At 41.4% G+C, this 21,249-nt stretch overlaps 1 protein-coding gene across 1 annotated transcript in view; it reads left to right on the forward strand.

Annotated features, from left to right (window-relative positions):
• Window positions 1–21,249, forward strand: part of LOC102373566 (ankyrin repeat and sterile alpha motif domain-containing protein 1B) — a 628,604-nt gene that overhangs the window by 573,461 nt on the left and 33,894 nt on the right. Inside the window, exon 10 of the mRNA XM_025204190.1 lies at window positions 17,831–17,929. Coding sequence (XP_025059975.1) covers window positions 17,831–17,929 — 99 coding nt within the window. The remainder of the gene's footprint in view (window positions 1–17,830; window positions 17,930–21,249) is intronic.

The following is a 21,249-nucleotide window of genomic DNA, read 5'->3' on the forward strand; positions in this document are numbered from 1 at the left end:
CTCTTTCCTGCTTATGCAGGGGGTTCGACTCGATGATCTATTGAGGTCCCTTCCGACCCTAACATCTATGAATCTATGAATCATTCTAATCCCAGTTCAGTCAAACATTTAAATAATATATGCTTGCCCCAGTGATGTCAGGAGGGGGAATTGCATAAAATTAAACTTATATCAGTTATACAGTTTGCTGGATCAGGATCTGAGTGTTATGCATCTAACAAGTATGGGGAGGAAAGTAAATGCTTTGTAGTCAGTACAGTCCCTATGCCACACAATGGTCTTCCTGAAACCTCTTTATCAAATAGTTTTTCTCTTAAGATGATGTTGTCCATGCAGCTCACATGCAATGATCACCCAGTCAAATACTAATTAATCTTGTTTTATCAGAATGTGGAAATGCATTCTTAAAAATTATCAGAGAACAATAGCACACTGTATTGACATAAAGCACATGGGATCATATTACAGCAATCTTCTTGTTGCCATGGTAACTAGAGTGGGCCAGCAAAGTGAGGCACCCAGCTGCTGAATTGGAAAGAATAAGAAATACACAGCCCACTTCCTGTGGGAAATGAATTACAAGAGCAAGTAAAGAAAGAAAAGAAAATTGTCAACCCTTAATCAAATGTTCTTATATTTTTAGAAAGAATATGGAGGCAATGGAGTACATCTCCACTTGCCTCTTGGGTTTCAGGAACTTGGAAGGTAATGTTTCTGATCACACTGTGCAAATGCATCACGCCAGATTGTGTAATCAAATTTTCAGGAGCAGTAGAAAATATTTCATTCAGGCCTCCTGTGTTTCATGTCTGCCTTTGGAAACACAATCCATAGGAATGTGTCAAAAGGGGTTTGGACGTGATTCCAAGGAGGAACAGGTGAGTGCTTTTGTATCATACACACGCAAGCCTAACAACATATTTTTCACAGACCCCTTTGAATCTCATGTAAATGAGATAGCATTTCCCAATTGTTTTGCACTGGCTCTGGTATGCTTGCATACTTTATTATCTTTTATTTCTTTGTCAGTGTTACAGATTACACAGGCAATGCAGAATTTCCAAGAGGCACATTTAAACATACTAAATCAAGTACATAAAGAAAGCACATTTTTATTTGGAGGATTTGTCATTTTCAGAGCTCTTTTGTTAAATTGTTTCACAACTACATATAAAATAAAACGATTAATTCAGTTGAGCTGATAGTTTCTTTAGTTAATGGGACAAGATCCAGAAAAGGATTTTGGTGCCTAAGAGTGAGGCATGGCAATCTTTAGCTCTTCAGCATCTGGCCCCTGAAATGAAATCCAGAACCCTGTTAGGCCCCTAGGCTCTGTGTACAGAGTATGGAGAAGGTTAGATACCTCAGACTGCTTCACAATAAAGAATATGCCCATCAGGGAGCTACCTAAAGTTGCCATACTCAGTGTAGAGGCACATATTGCTGTCCTGTAGGAAATTCTAAGCATCATATGGTCCTTTATTCAGGGCTTTAGGAGATGTTTCTATTCCCTTAGGATCCACAGTTCAAGACTTTTTAAAATGAAAATAGGCACCTAAAAGTTTTCTTTCAAAACCTGAACAGGAATTTTATAAAAAACATAGCACATGAGTACAAGGACAAGGAAGTATTTCTACTGCCCGCTTTTATGCCATGGCTTAATGGCTAGGACACTCACCTGGGAAAGCACAGTTGAATTTCCTTTTCTGTTTGAAGAGATTCAAACTTACACTTCTCAGGAGGGCGCCCTAACCACTAGGTGATGGACTGAACTATAAAAGAAAGAGTCTGAATCTGTAACCCAGTGAAGAGGCATTTCTCTACTAGGTTCCAGTTCTGGGTGTGCTTACGCATTTTGCATTATGTAGCCATTGGATAAACAGCACGAATGACACTAAGAGCAGAGACTGGGAACTAGAACTCCTTCTCTTCAGGAAAGAACCATTTCTGAGTGAATGCCTTAATCTCAGCTGTTAGATGAAATGTAGAGAGAAATTCAGAGGCACTACTTCCTCCTCCTTTAGCCATGTTTTAAAGAAAGCTATAGCTGCCAGTACATTTTGTGAGAAACACATGCCTGTTTTGTGTGTTAAGTGTACTTTGAGGACACCCAGCAGATCAAGGCCTGCGTGGCACTTTGCAGAAATAAGGCTTTTCTCTATCTGACTGGTTTTAGATCAAAGCTAAGCATGAAGCTTCATGACCTTTTCAGGACTGAGGTGCCTTCCGTACATACCCAAAACAGAGAACTTAAGGTAACTGAGGAACTTTAATGGAATAACTGCCTAAACTCCATAGTTTAGGCATTTCCCAGATTAGGCAAAAGGTGAGTAGGTGTTTTCAAAATCATGGTTTTGGAACTAGATGGCATTTATGCTCCCAAGTCCTCCTTCAGGGACATAAATCTGTTTTTGACTTAGGCCTTAATTCATTTCTGCTGCTTATTGTTTTTAGTATCACAAAAAACTAAATTGTAAGCCAGCTGTTTTTAATAAGACATTGCAAAGAGTTTAAAGTTGGGGCCTTGATTCTGCATTATGATCTCAGTAAACTGTTTCAAGTGCACAGATCACAATGCATTACCAGAACCTTCGTTTTAAACTTGATACAACATGTTAGGATGGAAACAATAGCAGGGCAAGGAAGAACAAACTCGATATAGCTAGTTTAAGGCTTGTACATATTGGATGCATCTACATGAGCAGCTAATTTGCCATGATAAACTCCAGTTTAGAATGCACTCGAGTCAGCTGCTCCCAGGCAGAGCACCTTCACATGTCCGGGACCACAGCAAATCAAGCCAGGGTGGTGTGAGGTGCACATGAAAATACTGTGCCCAGGAGCAGCTGAGCCATAGCAGAGGGCCCAGGGGTCAGCCCCAGGCTCCAGGTGGCAGTATCAGGCAGTGGTGGGGCTGGCTGGGGCACAAGAGTGCTACATTGTGGGGCTGTCCAGCAAGCAGCCCCTGCAGTGGAATACCCTTGTGCCCCAGCCAACTTTGGTCACAGTCTATATATGCATTTCAGCCTACGTAACTACTCCACCATAGGATAGTACTTGTCTTGGGCAGTACTATTCTATGGTGAAGTTAGTTAATTTCCTCCACCCTAATAGGAGAGCATGTGTAGACTGTGACTTTTTACTGCAGAGCTAATTAGCCAACTGCAGTAAAGAGCACATGTAGATGTACCCATTAACAATTATATGAGTTGAGTTATACATGCATTAGAGGGATCATTGATCTCAGTTTTGTGCCATATTGCACTTAAAGGAAATGTACTTCTTTACTATGCATAGAGAATACAGTGTATGGTTCCCCACCTATCTCCCCCTTCCCCGCAAAATACAGCTCTTGATTTTGAAGTAAAAAAACTTTTTTTTCTGAAAATTTACAAGGTTGTTTGTTAATTTATATTGATTTAAAAATAGTTCCTTTAGGAATTTTGGCATGAAAGTCATCAAGTATTTATCTCAAATTATCTGAATTACGAAATAGTATAGACTTCCAAATTTTTGTATAGTCAAAACTAAGTGAAATAATGTGCATAATATACCTTTGAAGATATTAGGTTTTAATTAAGTTATTAACAAATAGTGTATCTGTGGCGACAATGTGCCTCCACAGTCATGAGAAGAGGTGAGGGAGGTCTGCGGGGTGCACAAAACCCAGAAGCAGAACCCCGGAGGGGGGAACTTACCTTCGAAAAACTTGGCGGTGCCGGAATCAGGACCATGGCAGCAGCTGCAGCTACAGCCACGCGAGCCGGCAGTATGCCGGCTATTTAAGCAGCTGTTCCCTGTGAGGGGGGCAGCCAATCACAGCGGCCGGCATGGCTGCTGTGGGAAAGTTTAAAAACCCCAACAGGACCCGCGAGGAGGAGGAGCCAGAGAGGGAGAGAGACAGCTGGCAGCACGCACGGCATGCTGAGACTCCTGCCAGGGAGAGGCACACTATAGCCTGTGCTGTACCGGTGAGAGGCGCAGGGAAAGCCTCTAAGCTCCTGACTGAGACAGGACAGGGGAAATACCCTAGCTCCCAGCAAAAGGCGAGCAGGGAGAGGCCAGTTCTTCCCCTAGGAGACGGGGAGCAAGGGGAACGCAGAAGCTCCCTGCTGCGGCCAGGACTTCTCCTAGGAGAGGTAGAACAGGGGAAGGGCACGGAGTCCCTTGGAGGTCGCTGGGGAAGGGAAGGCAGCTCTGTAGCCCACTCCTCCCCAGGAGAGTACTATTTCTGAAGAGGATAAGGAGAAAAGACACTAAAAATACAGGAAGGAAATCTAAGGAATCGAGAGAGAAAAAGGGAACGGACCGGCTGAGCTGTTCAGCTGAATGTGCTTCCCTCCACTGGAGCCCTATGGCGGGACAAGCCCACAAAAGACCAAGGTTAACATCTGACCAGCACAGGACTGGTTGGCGAGTAGACGGGGTGTAGGGGTGGCGGAGCCCCATGGAACAGCGCACATAATAACTGTGATTACACCTGTGTCAGGGAACCCCTCTAAGAAGATCTCCACTAGAACCCTCTCTTAAGAATTTAACAGCAAAATCGTGGCAGGAGAGTCAAGGGGCGGGGCTATCTTACCGACGGGTGACACCATACATAAGGCAACCGACATCACAGTATCTATTTTACAATTATTATTTCTATTATTATTGTTAATTTTACAATTATCATACCTCTGACAGATATTAAATTAAAGGCATGATTGGATCTGATGCATGATCCCACAATCACATGCCATATTATACCATATTGCCACACATGCCATATTACAGCATATTGCTAGCACAGGTGGAGCCCAGGATCCTGTGCTCTTCCTGCACCAGCAAATATCAAACTTGGCTTCTGTGCACTCTGTGGCTGGGAGCCCCAGTCAGCCAATCAGGGTTCCCAGTTCGGAGAGCACAGGGGAGCCCTTGATGTGCTCCCACAGTTGGGAGTCCTGGTCAGCTATAGGCCTGTACAAAGCTTCGGGTGCTGATTTGATTTGGAGGAGATTCAGCCCAATTTGGTGGCCGAATTGCCAAATCCAAATTGAATCGGGGGACCAATAAAAAGGTCTGAATTGATTCAAAGCCCTCTGAATCTTTGGAAAAGATTCAGAGGGCTTTGAATCAATTCTTTGGAAAATCAAATCAAATCAATCAAATTGAATCAAATTGAATCAAATCAAATTCAATCAAATTGAATCAAATCTTTGGAAAAGATTCAGAGAGCTTCAATGATTCGGGCAGTCCCTACCTGCTGCAGTAGGGAGCTGGAGCCACTCCGTGCTGGTAAGTAGTGGGCAGGGGAGGGGGCTAAAGGAGGCAGTAGGAAACTTTGGGGGGCAGTGGAGATCGCCCCATGCCTGGCAGCACCCAGTGAGTCGGGGCTTTTCTTTATCCAAGTGCTGAGAGCTGGGGTGGGCAGGGCAGCCATTGCCGGGCTGGGAGGGTGAGTGGGGGACGGGTCTGGGTGATTCAGAGGTTCCGCAGCAGCTGAATCTATGAATCGGATTCAGCTGACTCAAATGGGGACAGTGATTCAAATCACACAATTGAATCGCTGTCCCCCAAATTGGCCGAATCCGAATCCAAAGTGAATACTAGCCGCTTCACACAGGTGTACTAAGCAACACTCCCAGTTTCAGGAGCATACTGGAGTTTTGAAGGCCTACAATATGCTCTAGAGGCTGGGAATACAGGCCATACATTCAGTTTAAAGTCTGATGGGAACCAGCTACAAAGTTATTAAACGTATGTTATCTATAGTGTTTACACAGGACTCCTGAGGTTGCCACAGAGAAGCACATCCCAACCCATCTGCTCTCATTCCTTATATTTTGTGTAACACCTTTGCAGCTTATTCCCTGCTTTGTTATGCCATGAATTGAATGAACATGTTGCTGGGTCCCTACTTAGGACATGATTAATTCGTTAAGCATGGGCACTGCCTCAAGTGATGTTTTGTCACATGATCAACCCCCTGAAGTGCTCTACAGCCATGCCCTGACAGAAATACATGGCTTCAGAGTGCTTTAAAAGTGCCTGATCATGCGACAATCTGAATCCAATTAGATGAGGGGTCGGATGAAGGTGCTCCAAAATGGAGCGTCTTCATTAACTTGTGTCAGTGCACACTGGGAGCAGGGATGGTCTGAAGCAGCCCAGCCCTGCCCCTCATACTGTCTTCAGAATGGGAGGGGGAGAATGTAGGGGAAGGAGTTCCATTTGGGGCTTGCCCAGCCTGTGCTGGAGTGTGGGACAGATAGACTGGAGTCCCCCCATCAAGGGAGAGGGAGGCTGCAGAAATGCAGCCACTGCAAACTGGAGCTCAATCTCCCAACCCCCTGGACTCAGCAGTGAATGTCTGTTGGGTTAGGAGGATCATCGTAACTCATGGCACTTTCTGGGAAGTGCCATGAGTTACAGTGGGGAGCTATGCATCTGTCAGCACCCCATGTCTTAATATAATGTCTGTCAGGGGCCTATGAGGCTGACAGTAGCATAGTTATGGTTGCAAAGTCCTCTGGTGTGGACACAGCTCTTCTGGCAAAAGCTTTTTCTGCCACCAGTTGCACAGCTCCCCCAGTAGCAGAAGCTTTGTCATGAAACTATGTTCCCACTGGCAGTTTTGCCAGTGTAACTATATTAGCTATGGGGTGTGACATTTTCATATCTCTAACTAACATGTCTATGCCAGCAGAATTGTGTAATGTAGAGAAGGCTTGAATACAAGTGTCATCAGTTCTGACTGACTAAATTGTCCCTGTTCTTTAAAGTTTCCTTGGTTACAGGCTATCTTAGATATCTGTACTTGACAGACTCCTGATGTCCTGTCTGCTTCATCTGCACTGAGATAATACTGCTTGGAGAAATGAGTGAGAACCAGATGGGAACCTTTAAAGCACAGAGATATTGGGACACCATGGGCTTGTCTATAATGTTTACACAGCACTCCTGAGGTTGCCACAGAGAAGCATACCCCAACCCATCTGCTCTCATTCCTCATACACTAAAATGGAAAATTTTAAACTGCCTTGAAGGAGCCCCCTACTGCTGCTCTTGAAGAAGTGGGAGACAGAGATCAAAACAGCAGCAGCAAGGATCCACCCTCAGGGCAGCCTCGCTGTCCTATTTCTAGGTTTGGTACATATGGAGTGAGAGCTGATGGATAGAGATTTGATTCTCAGCCACAGTGTCTGAAGCACCAGGAAAGTGTTATGAATATGCCGTATGCCTATAGCTTTCTTCACCCTCTGTTTCAAATAATCTTGACCTCACTAACAAAACCTTTTAAATAAATAAGTTAATTATAATTTAAGGGCCAGATTTACTTGCTGGTAGTAAACTTTGACAATATTGATTTGTTCAAAGCAGTATAATTCAGTTTAACTGATCAGTACACACTGGCTGCTTTGTACTACTTTAGTATATAGGGGAAAAAAGTGTCCTTAAATTAAAATTCAAATAATGATTATTGATTTATATAAATCATTAAAATAATCTAATCTAATTCATGACCACAAACATTAAAATGCATTTCTCATAATAAAATGGTTATTGCATAACATGGTAAAGCCATTTTTCCCAGTACATTTTATGCATGCTGAATCTTTATTCCCTAAGGCAACATTTCATAGTTGTGCTGGGTTTATTCTAATGTAGTTCAATTAGGTTTCTGGGTGTAACAGGAATTTCTACTGTAGCCTGAGGGATCTGATCCATCCTTAGGACCTTCAAGTACAGGTCAAGCACTTCATTCAATAATTATTTTTTATAGAACTTGGTGTATGTTAATGGCAGCAGCACTAGGGAAATGCAAACCTTTTTTTCACCCATATTGAAGCAAGCAAATTTCTGGTTGTTTGCCAGTTCTCATTTGGAAGTGATATGTATGACACATTGCCTGAAATTTTCACATTAACGAGAACCAGTTTTCATGACTGAAAACTGTATTTCTCCACCTACCTCTTCCAAACCTCTGAGGAATATTCTTTTTCTGACTTTTGGGAAAACTTTACACTCCATAGTACAGAATTTAGGCAGTGTTGAAGAGGAGAGTCTTGATTATTCAACATGTCTCCAATCATTTTGTGAACTGTCTTAGTGTTTTCCCAGGCACTGGACAGTCAAGAAGAACACAGTTACCTAGTAGTATTTGACTTTGTAGCATTGAGAGCTGCTAGAAATTGTAACATAATATTAGGATCCTAGCAAATAGTCTGCCTTCTCTCCCAATATAGGCTTTCATCTGAAGGATTTATACTTAAAGTTATGTTTGCAAAACTTCACCGTTGTTGTCACAAATTTTCTTGCCAGATTTTTTCCTTGAAATGTTATGTAGTTGAAATAATGTCATAGAGTCTCTGCCCTGCTTTGTTCACTCTACATGACTCAGGTAGTACTAGTGGGGGGAGGGAAAGGGGCCGACTGCAAGGCCCTACCCAGGTTTACTTGGGTGTGCAGGAGTCCACAGCAGCTACAGCTGGCTACTATGCCTGCTTTCCTGCAGATCTGGCCGCAGGAAGTAGAGACAGGAGAACAGCCAAAAATCAGAACACTGCAGCAATACCAAGCTAGCTAATAGACTTTATTACTTTACTTTAGTTACATCCTCCATTTTCTTCACATGCAACACAACTTGTGCATAGCAGAGAATCTGGCTCAGTGCATTTTGGTCAATGACAATCAAACTCTTATGCTTCTTTTTCACTTCTAATAGTCTTAGATTTTATTCCTCCCTTATTTTCTATAATCCCTAATTTTCTATGAAGCCATGTTACCTTTCTCTAAAGCCCAGTCTTTTACTTTCATTTGTTCTTTCTCTTCTCCTTCATTGTTTCTGCTCACTTTTTCAAGAAATGATACATATGCATTTATTATGTTTCAGGGTTTCTTTTTTAGAGCTTTGATTGCAATGGATGCTTTTTAAAGACATTTATCAGATGATAAGTCTTTTAACAGAGGTAAAGAGCAAGATTAAGACCAAAAACATCTGTAGGTGGTCTACTCCCACCAGCCCATTCTATTCCAGCTTCACTGATTCAATATTCAGATGAATCTAATGATTCCTCTGACTGCTGTTTTTAAAATTTCTCTGCCATTTTTATTTCAGCTAATATGACAGAAGCAGACATAAGGAGTCTTTCATTAAAATGTCTCTAGCAAAGGAAGTGTGAGGGAAGATAAAAGGATGTGTGCGTAAATGGAATGGCAGTGAGAACCACAAACTCATACATGTTATCATGTTTCAAAATTTGTAGGGACAAATCTTCAGGTGGCTTTTGTTCCTGTGAGTTGTAAGGCCCACATTCTTTAGTTTCTTTGTTAAAGGAAACTTGAAATGATTGCTTTGTTTTTAAAATGAAAGAATATTGTCTTCAACTCCTATAAATATTTTTTCTGGGATTGGATGTTAGAATGTCTTTGAACTGTTTAATGAAGCTGGGCTTAATCTTTCAGCCCTATAGGACAAAGAAATAATGCAGAACTAGTCCATGGGCTGGATCAGGCCCCATGCCTCCGGATTGGGCCTGCACACCTGAATCCAGACTATGCTAACCTGGCCAGTCCCCATACATGAGGATTGGGGCCCTGGGATTCGACATCCCCCTTGCACACTGAGATTTAACTTTGGGGCTCTACACTGCCTCTGCCCAACCCTGCACCACCCCCACAAGCCCCACATGCAAGGATTGAGCCCTACATCATTGTGTGCATTGGATCTGGCACAAAAATTGCAAGGCCAAATTATAAGGCACCAGGAACCAGCTGTAGCCCACAAGCCAGGGGTTGAGCACCTCTGGTTTAATGTATAAAATATAGGCCACTAGAGATAGAAATACTGCTTCTATTGTGACTTTACTGAATTATTTAAAGTGTTTTTTATCTTAACAGAGCACACGTGTGATGATCCCCTGGTACGTGTTTACCTAATGCTCTGATGGGATCTTATCTCTGATCCCAACAATCGTGCCTTACATGTATAGAAGGAGGCACAATTTTGTGATCAGGGATCTGATCTAAATTGCACCATTACTACTCACCATAAATCCTGGGCTCCCCCTGCACCAACAAGTTGGACTGGGACTGATAATCATCTGATTGCTAGCTCCAGCCCTAGGACCACCTTGGGTCTCAAACTGGCCCCAGTCCAGACTTGAAACAACCCCAGTGTAGTCTAGGGCCAAGGCTGACAATCAGCTAATTCTCAAAAACCTTTGCCCAGCACCACTGGCTGAGCTGCCAGGTGCAGGGGATCATAGGCGCCCCATGGAAGGGAGCCAAAGAACTTCCCCTGCTGGAGGCTTTAAACCCCAATGAGAGCCTCTAATCCTCCATTCGCAGCAGCCCAGGCAGAGCTGCCAAGCACAGGTTTTGACAATCAGCTGATGGTTAGCACTGGCTCTGACAGCTTCAAGTCTCAAATTGGACTCAGGGATATCCAGGCTAGGGCTAACAATCAGGAGACTTGAACTTCACAAGTGCAGACTGGGGCTGGGCTGACAAACAGCTGATTGTCAGCTCTAGCCCCAACAATCAAATGATTGTCAGACCCAACCCCAAACCACCTCTAACCCCCCAACTTGCAGCCTCAGCCGCACATTAAATTTAAGGCACCATACAAACCAGATATAACAATGTTCTGCCTTATATGTAGAACACTGTGGCAGAGCACCTTTGGTTCCTGCAACTTTGAGGGCTTGAGCAGGCAGCAGAGCAGCCTGCAGGTGATAGCAGAGCCAATCAGGGGGTCAAATGGCAACCAGGAGGCCACCTGATTGGAGGAGGAATTGGCTGCTTGAGTATAAGACCAGGCCCAGGGAATGGAGCCAGAAGTTGCAACTGGGGAGCCAAAGGGTGAACATCTCCTGGCCTGAGTACTACTGATCCCAGAACACCTGGATGTCAGGGTAGGAACTATGGGGATGGAGGAGGTTCCTGACCCTGGGTAATGACCTAAAACTACACCCTGTTGGGGTTGGATGGTATGGTGGAGCTACCTGTGGCAGGGCAGTCTCCAGGAAATGCCACACCTGTGCCTCCCTAGTGAAAGGTCAGTATGGGGTGCTGGAAAGTCTCAGCCCCTGTTGGCTTGTGGGTAAGCCTGTGCAGGGGAAAGGCTAGGGGAGCACACCCCAACAGAAAAGCACAGGGCCAAGGCCCACAGAGTGGGGCCTGAGGCAGGGTCCAGGCAGATTAACAGACAACTGAGGCCCAAGGGACGTAAGGCCCAGAAGCCCCAGTGAGGGGGCAGAGTAGTGGCCCCAGTGAGGGGGCAGAGTGAGAGCTGGAGGTTGCATAGAGTAGGGTCTTTTGGGGCCTAAAGGACTGTGCATAGGCCTGACAGAGTAGTGGTAGCCAGACGCCATGTAGAGTAGGGTCTGTGGGGGCCTGAAGGACTGTGCATAGGCCAGCCAGAGTTGAGACCCCATTGAGGGGCCAGAGTTGAGGCCCCAGTGCAGTAGAGGCCCCAGTTTGGGGGCATGTGGCCAAGGCATATCTATGGACACCTGAGACAAGTTTGGATCAGAGGCCGAGTGTGGCCTAGCAATGGGGCCGGGGGAGTTGGAAGTAATTTTTGGATGCCATCTGTGAGGCATGGGACATGGTAAAGTGGAGGTGGGAGCCATGCATTACACCCTTGGCATCAGGACATTAAATGGGCAGCCTCTCACCTAGAAACAACTTCTCTTTTACAACAAATGTGTGGCAGGAGAGTCAGGTAGGCAGACTACCCTAGATAGGTGGGCCGGCTGACGTTGTGACTGGCCCCAAGATGGCCCCCTGTCACAAACATTTTTGTGGGTTGTTTTCCATTTTATAGTGGCTTAAATTGGGTCCATGTGTAGCACTCTTGCCATCTACGCTGCACCTAACGTATTAATTGCAGCATAAACGTAACATGTAGAGGGGGTCTTAGACATCCATATCTAAAATAGGGGAATTGATATCAAGGTTTTATTAGCATATATTCTGAAAACATGAGTAGGGAATACTATAAATAATGTACATGGGTGATCTCAAGTGAATGGCAGTAAAATCTCTATGCTCTGTTTTTTTCATATAGAGGGATAGGAAAATTAATAATAAATTAACCGCCAGAAATTTCCTAAAACCTTCCAATATAGTTCCTGTAAATAAGTTATAAACAAACAGATTTCCTTTCTTATAAGTCCAATTTTTGGGTGAAATTGGTACCTTCTTACTCGGCAAATATATTTCTTGTGTATATTCAGTTATATTTGCTTACATCAGTAGAAAAAATGTGCTACTATTGAGAGCTATACAGAACCAAAAAGGATTTGAGAGCATCAACTGCATTCTTTTCCAGCCTGTGCATCATAACCAGAATTGTTAACAAAAGAATATATAAAGTCATCCCTTTGTCTTCCAATTTTGTTCATGTATAAACCCACTGAAGGCAATAGGGTTTCACATGTATACCTAAACACACAATTTCATTAAAAATATGTGTTCCCTTTATTGACATGCTAGCAGCATTGTTCCAAAGCAAGAATTTATTTTAAAGCTGATTAATATTTTTCGGGAAAAAAACATCAGCAGAAATGAAGATAGTAAAACAATTATAATGATATATACAGAAAAGTTAACTTTAAAAATGTGTTACTTTAAAATGAATTAAATGTAATTTAAGAAGTATTAGCTGTAAAACAGGAAATTGCCATATTGATAGTTTGACGCAGGTTAAGTCTCAAAGCATTACCATTTAAAACCACGATGTTTTTAACATTTACTATAAAGTGAGTTTTATTGTTTTTAATTTTGGTTGGTTTATTTCCTAGTGTTAATCCTACCTGTTAAATTAACTGAACAAAACGTTTCAAACCACAAATAGAATTTATAATTCAAAAAGTTTACCACATGCTAAATTAGAGCTTTATCTGCATAAATCATTATATTTCCATATGAATTGATCAGGAAGAAGATTTGTGAATGGAGTCCCACCAATATAAATAGAAGTAAATGAGCTATAAGTCTGATCTACTAGAAACTGTTTTAATAGATTATTTCTGTTTCATTTCAAAGCTGAAATAATTTGCTATAGACTATAGAACAGGGTTAAGAAACCTATAGTTTTGTAACATTTTTCATATTTTCATTATAGGTAGTATAGATAATGATCCCATAGTTAAGATTCCCTAACATTTACCATTAAAAGTTCCTGTTTTCAGTTGCATACATCTCATTTTGTCATCAAATCAAAATTGGATGCTTTTCTAGAGGATAAGCTTTAGCAAAACACAAGCTAGCAGGCTCAGCATAGGGATATCTGCATGAAATGTAATGGCCTGTGATCTACAGATATTTAGATGATATAATGATCCTTTGTTGGCCTCAAAAATCTATCAGTCTTTGGAAGTGGACAGAGGAAGCAGGAGGTGCTAGTACTAGAATATGTCTTTGCCTTCTCTAAACAGTGACCCAAGTTTGGAGTAACAAACCTGTATTTGAGCAGAGATGTGTTAGAGTTTGGTTTTCAAATTCTGTCTGCTCTGATCATGCTGCATCTTTTCACAGTTTATGTGTGCTGACCCAAATGTGTACACCATTTCTGTAGATGACCTCAGTCATCTGCATCCAGAACAAGACTTTTTCTGAAATTGCTCCTCCTGGTTGTAGAGGGAGGGTGGCGAGGAAGGGATACTGTGACATTGGTTTCAGCAGGGGAGAACAAAACAGAGACTCTCTCTCTTGTCCTTTCAATGCTTAGTTTATTAGCACTGAGGCAATGCAGAAGAGGAGGAGGCTTGCACCTGACCTAAATGTAGCTGAGTGAGGAATTGCATGGAGTGATGATGCAATGAAAGGGAGATAGGAACAGGAATTTGTGTGGGAGGGACCAGGGCAGGATCAAAGTGGCCGGAAATTGTGGAGCTAGGAGCAAAAATGTGAAAAGGGGCGCAAGTGAGGGATGGGAGGATAAGCAGCATACAAACAAATGTCATGAAAGGGTAAGGATAGAAGTAGTGGGAGTGGGTCACAGTGGGTGGGTCAATTTTTCTCAAATGTCCTATTTACAAATAGTTGTGAAATCCAAGTTTGTACCTCCATTCCCCTCTAGTCAGTGGGGCCTCACAGAAGATAACAGCTTTCTACTACTATCAAGTTCCTCCACAACATTACATGGAAAGCATTGTGTGATGAATATAAAGGGCTTTTTGGTGCTGCTGACCCAACTTGGGATATCACTATGGTTCCACAGGATTAAGCTTTTGGTGGGGTTTTTTTCTATTTTAAAGTGTGTTTGTCTTTTTAGAAACTTGATAATATTCCTCCAAAATCTATGTTAATAGGGTATTGAGATGGCAAAATCAAGTGTTCAGAACTAAGGAAAAGCTAGAACAAAGATGGGAAGTGCAACCTTAAATTAACCTCTCTATGCATGTTTGTTATGATACAGGCTTTATCTGAATGTATCATGTTTTTGTTGTAAATAAAGTTGTTACTGTAAAACCCCTGCCTTGTTGCAGAACCTGGAAATTGGCAGAGGACTGAGGGAAGAAGACAGACAGCCTCACAGGGAAAATAGTTGAATATCACTCTGGAAAACTGACTTCAATCCCATTATCTTCCAAAGAGTTTCTATGTGATACTTGGGAAGTGTATATCAATTAAATTTTTATACAGGTATCTATTGTGTTTCTCACTTCCTAGCCAACCAATGCAAGGTCTGATCTGCAGAAGGAGATGAGCACCAACTGCTCCATACATAGATTCATAGATGTTAGGGTCAGAAGGAACCTAAGTAGATCATTGAGTCTGACACCCTGCCCTGGGCAGGAAAGAGCGCTGGGGTCAGATGACCCCAGTTGGGTGCTTGTCCAGTCTCCTCTTGAAGACCCCCAAGGCAGAGGAGAGCACCACTTCCCTTGGAAGCCCATTCCAGATTCTGGCAACCCTTACTGTGAAGTTCTTTCTAATGGTCCAACCTAAATCTGCTCTCCATCAATTTGTGGCCATTGTTCCTAGTTACACCAGGGGGTGCCCTAGTAAATAGAGTATCTCCAATTCCCTGCTGCCCTCCCCTGACGAATTTATAGAAAGCCACAAGATTACCTCTCAGGCTTCTGTTGCAAAGGCTGAAGAGATCTAGGTCCCTCAGTCTCCTCATAGGGCCTTGCCTGCAGGCCACATCAGTGAATGCTCTTTTCATACACACAAATTGCTACAAAGCCTAAGCTAGTGATTCTCAACCAGTACTGGGGCACCCTGGAGTGCTTTGAGATCCTTTCAAGGTTATTCTGCACAATGGTAGTATTGTTAGTTGTGCAAACATGATTCACAAGATAAACTCAGGTATTTCAAACAGAAATTCATAGTTTTAAAAATGTTCTGACCCATTGTGGTGTTTCTGAGTTCTTGCAACAAAAATGCTCTAGTTTTCTGTAGGGTTTTGTTTGTTTGTTTTTTAAAGAGTTAAAACTAAGAGCTGGCTTTTTTTTCCTGGGGTGCCTTGAGTCTATTGAGCAGTGCCTTGAATGTAAAAAGGTTGAGAACTACTGGCCTAAGCACACTAAGAAATCAAGTCCTACACTTCTATAACTGGGCACACTTGGGCAGTATAAATTTTGGCATTTCTTAACTTTTGATTGCATGATATTGCAAGCTTAACATTTTGAATGTACAGCTTTTTAAATGTAATATCTACATTAAAATTTAATGTGAAAAATTCTGAGCAAGCCAATATGCAAAGGAAAAGCAGTAATAAGAAATAAATATAATTATACTTTCTCTGCTATGTGGCAAGGACTTGATCCTGCAGATATATGTGATTTCTCACATGCATAAGTGTCTACAGAATTGGGCTTTAAGTGTATCAAGATTTGAAGTGGGATGTCAAGGTTACTTGTACTAGTAAACAATGCTCAGTAACTCAATGATGAGTTCTGCTGTGGCAGCATATAAATACACGATGAGAAAAATCAAGGAAAAAATCTGACAAACAGCTAGATAAGGGGGGTGGTAGAAATAGTTCATAAACAAGATAAGGCAGAAGCTAGATTTTATTTAAATCACATTTATATGTATAATTCAAATGAGGAATCAATCCTCATATGGCCCAAATTGGCATGTCTCCATTTGTTATACCTGTTTATACCATCTGCAGGTCTGGCTCAATATATAGATTTCTCCCAGTCCTTGCCTCAAAGATATAGAAACAGTTTTAAGACAGATGAGTACATGAAAGAAATGGAAAAAGGATTTTGTACACAAAAGATTTTTTTCCAGAACTTGTTATGTAGCTGTGTAGTCTTAAAGCATAATAGTATGCTGTGCAATATAATTTTAAATATAATATTTGTTTAAAGTTTCCATGATTTCCTTAAAATGGCAACTCTTGGATTTTACAAGCTATGGTACAAGATACTTCAAAATGATATATGGGAGTCCCATGGCACGTTTCTGTAAATTGTCTAGCACATTCGGGAAGAGTAAAGATTTAGTAGCTAAAAAGGATCAGGCAATTATTACTGGGTTGTGTTTAATGGAGGAAGACTTTGTCATACAGCTGTTGGTTTGAGAATTTTTCACTGTGTAGGCTTAAACCATTGCTGGCTTTTCTTAGACCCTGGTGCAGTAAAGCACTTCAGTATGTGTTTCATCATTAAGCATGTAAACAAATCCTATTGACTTCAGTAGGGCTTAAGTACTTTACTGAATCTGAGTTTTAGATTGTAAGATAATGGAGGGATGGAATATGTTTTGAGGTCTCTACGTGGATAGTGATTCATTAGAAGAATGCAAACAATACCAAGTCTTGTATTCTTGATTGGTATAACTAGGGCTTAAATTAAGGTAAGGGATCATAAAAGCACTTCATATTTTGACAGTTTTCTTCACAACCATAGTGGCTAAATGTTTTTTCCATGGAAGCCAAGATCTTTCTAGAATAATGCCTGCCTAAAAGAAAAAGAAAAATGCCAAGTTGGCAACCCAACGCAACACATCTTAATTTGATTCTCTGGGTACAACTCGGTGCTTGAGCTTCCAGTCTTCTTCCTTTGATTTCTCATACCCACTGCAATCCATTTGGGTTCTCAACCATTAAATGATCAAATTGGTGTCCAGCAAATATCAGCCTGGTAAATGTGTCCATTTTATTGCCTTTCCTCTAAGCATACTCTGTTGTTCACCTCTAAAGAACTCAAGGTCCTTAGTAAACACTTATGTATGTAGCTGCTCTCCTTCAGCAGCCCATTTCCAAGAATAGGGTCTTGAAGCATGAGGATTTGTCTTTTTAGCTGCCGGATTCCTTGAGTACCCAGGCTTTTTCTGTTGCCTGTACTCTGGAGGTTCTTGACCTTCCCTAGAATGCATTAGGTAGGGAGATGATGTAACTGGGGTACTACATGTTCAGCACACCCATAATACCAGCCCTGATGATGATGTTTTCTCACTTTATAATGTATATTCTTAATAAGCATGTGTGTTGATCACCACATATGCTGTGGTGTAGAGTTGAATTAATTTCAAAGGAAGGCATTTTTACTAGCAAATTGCTAAATAATTTTAACTGAATCTGTTGTGTTGATCCTATTGTGTGCTATGTTTTTTTTAATTCCATCTTGGGGGGGAAAAAAAGCGAGCAAAAGGTGGCTTGGAAAACAAATGCTTTCTGTTCAATTTTCTACCTAGGTCCCTCTTCACATCAAATGAAAGGGGAAGATGTCATATATGGATTCTATTTTTAATGGGATCTACAGTCTATCCATTTGTAGTGCTGCCACCAATCTAGTAATTTTCCATGGTTCAGCTAAGCAGAACATTCTATTTTAAATGCAGTAAAAAGGTTTATACTATCTTTTTTTTTTTTTTTCAGGGAAGCAATGTAATGGAGGATCAGGATCTGTTGGAAATAGGAATACTTAACTCTGGACACAGACAAAGAATTCTGCAGGCAATCCAGCTCCTTCCAAAAGTAAAGCCTCTTTTATTATCCAAATATATTGCAAAGAGCTTTTATTTAAAATAATAATAATAATTTCTTAAAGTAAAAGGACTTAATCTTCCACAGCTTTTTGTGACATTTATACCAGTGTAAAACTTATGTGAAATGCTACCATTCTGGTTTGGTAAAATAAATTATATCCAGGTTGAATTCACTTTGCATACATGTGAATGACCACATGAAGTGCAAAGTATAGAAGAGGTTCAAGTTCCATCTTTATACTGGTAATTATTTTAGAACTGAATATAAAAAAAAAAAAAAACCAACACTTCCTGGACATGCATATAACTACAGCCACTGAGGCACCAAACATCCAGACTTGACCTGGCCTTTGGATTCTGTCTCAATGATCTAAAGGTGGAATGGGAGGTCTGGACAGCCTCCATTCCTCCATACTCATGCCTAGGCATATGCATCACAGGTTCTGGTGACCTCTTATGCATACACCATGATCCAGAAAGATTGACAGTTGCCTTGTCAGTGTATTATAGACTGTATAGTGTCACCACTGCAAATAAACTTGTGCATAAATCCCAAGCCTTTTTTTGCCTTTAATATAGAGGTTAGGTTGGGAATACATTGCTCATGCATTGGAAATGCCATACTAATAGAATATATTAGTTTAGAAACTTAGGGTCATAGGAAAAGGATCATTGGAAAGTAGAGCTGGAAAGGGACTTCAGGAGGTCATGTTAGTCCAGTCCCCTGCTCTCTGACTGTTTCTAATCTGTCCACATTTTTTCTTGAAGTGTGGGGCTCAAATCTTGTGATATTTCATTGCAGTCACTTTCACAAGTGGTTTGGTTCTTGTCCACCAATGTTATATTTGCTCTGCTTTGTGCATGAATTCTGCTCTTTGGCTGTGAGGTGATATGAGTTTGCACCAATTTTTCCAATCTACTCTGGATATAAAGTGATCATGATTAGAGACAAAGTGCACACACCTACATGTTCATTAATGCGTAGTAGTTATTGCGCATTTAGTTTAGTATTTGCTCAATGAAGTACTAACTAAATGTGCAGTAACTACTGTAGCACTTTTTTTTGTAATGCTTACTGTGCAGTAGCCTAATAACACTGCACAGTAGCTTATCATGTTTTTTGATTGGCATGCTACTGTGCAGTGTTATTAGGCTACTGTGCAATAAACATCTTGTGTAGATGCATCCAATGTGTATCAGGCATATCAAGATAAGATTCTTATATCTTTGGGATTTAAGCCATATGATAGAATGCCAGAATATGTCTGTGACTAGCTGCTTGCTGATACCTGCCTCCTGTTGACTTTACCATAAGCAGTTATCTGACCAGTTGGACAAGAGAGGCATAGGACATAACTTGATTCCAAAGATTATTATATGATTTGAGAAGCCACCTAAGTGAAAGGTGGTGAGGACAAACCAAACTTGGCAGTTGTGTCCAGCATGATACCAAGAAGGCTTCCAATAAGGGTCCATAGGCATCTCTCTCTCTGGAAGAAAATAGCTGAGAAATAAAGATGAGCGTAAGGTGCATAGCGTATTCTGAAGTGTGTTGACTGCATGTGTAGAACAATGAAAGTAAGAAGAGATCAATTGGTTGATGGCACCTATAGGAAATTTGAGCAGACAATTCACCTTTGTTATACAAACTGAAAAATTAAAGTGGAATGGGGTTGACTGGATAAGGAAGGGTATGGTCTTTGGACTACTATGATTGATAAAATTCTCTGGATTATATTGAAAATGAATGCAAGAATGAGCTTCTTGTGCACCCTGGCATGTGGCTGGTCAGAGCTGGTACGTAATGCAGCATAATTGAAAATGGCAATAGTGTAACTCAGGCGGCAAGCAGGACACGAACCCTGGTTGCCAACTTGGAAGGGGCATCATTATGGCCCCCTTCCCTCCCACCCAGGAGTCTTTTCCACAGCAAGAGCATCCTGGTCATAGAAGCCAGGCAGGTGCAACCCCATAGGAGAGAGGCAATGCTACCACATAGGAGGCTTTGCTGTCAGAGGCACAGCCCTGCACCTAGGAGCATATCTGGGGGTGAATGAGGAGAGGGAATGAACAGGGCATCAGGAGTGAACCCTGTGGAGTCTGCACCATCCAGGATGATGCACCAGCCTAATTTCATGCTGCTCCAGCAGGAGCTGTAGCACCTGCCACCTGAGTGCAGAGAGCAAGACCAGTTGTGATTCTGCTCCCCCTCCCCTTGCCCTGTCTCCCTCCCTTTGCCCCTAAGAGGGGAGCATAGTCCCCTCTCCTCCTGTCCTGGGTGCTGAAATATCTCGCTATGCCTCAAAAAAAAAAAAAAAAAAAAAGTGACATGCTTTTGCCATATTGGAAGTATAGATGAAGTAAAGTGGGCTAGATAACTGAATTATTCATTTATAAATTGAGGACGAGGAAAGTGCCAAATTAAATTGCTGTTTGAAGTGTTTAAACACCTTATGATTTTTTAGAGCTTGTAGCGAGTTTTTACCTAGAGCATTTTATTAACCGGGTTTTGAATCTTAATCTTAGCTCTGTCCTAATGATGTATTTTGTTTCTATTTCCTTTTGAAAGAGGGATTTTTCATATAACTAATAAAACTAGTGAATGGATTTTGCATGTGTTTTAACTTTAGAGAGCATTAAATAAAATAGTGCTCATGGAGATGACAAATACTGAAAACTTAATTGAAAACTGTATGTAAGAAATGTCCACATGAATATTACTATTTTTTTTTATTCAGAACCTAAGTATGAAGTTTATATTGAAAATTAATGCAAGAATGAGCTAACTCATTATGTATTTAGTATTTCAAAATGACTTTAAAAACCTACATTTTTGCATTAATATTGAATACTGTAAATTTCTGTTTTTAATGACATTTACTGTATGGGATCTAAAGACAGACAAATGCTTAAGGCAACACATGTTCCAGATGAGTCATTTTGATGTACAAGATACTGTTCAACTTGAAAGATGGCAGAGTTAAGACCTACCAAACTCTTTGAAAGCAGCTGTTTCTGAGAACAAAATTGTTTTGCAGCTTCCTGAAAGTAACCACATTTTTTGAGCTTGAGTTAATTAACTAACCTGAAACATCTAGAATCAGTGTATATATAATAGCTAGGAATCTACTCAAATTGCAATTTTCTGATTTTTTTTTTTTTTTTTTGTGGGAACCACAAAATGGTGTTTTCCATAATTATGCATGGAATCATTGGAGGAAAAAAAAAGCCACCAACTTACCAAAATAAAATGCTGGCTCCCCAGTGAGAGCCAGTGGCCTCTGTGTCCCAGCCTTGCAGCCAGCTGGG

The sequence above is a fragment of the Alligator sinensis genome, unplaced genomic scaffold (assembly GCF_000455745.1).
Source record: "Alligator sinensis unplaced genomic scaffold, ASM45574v1 scaffold154_1, whole genome shotgun sequence".
Lineage (NCBI taxonomy): Eukaryota > Metazoa > Chordata > Crocodylia > Alligatoridae > Alligator > Alligator sinensis.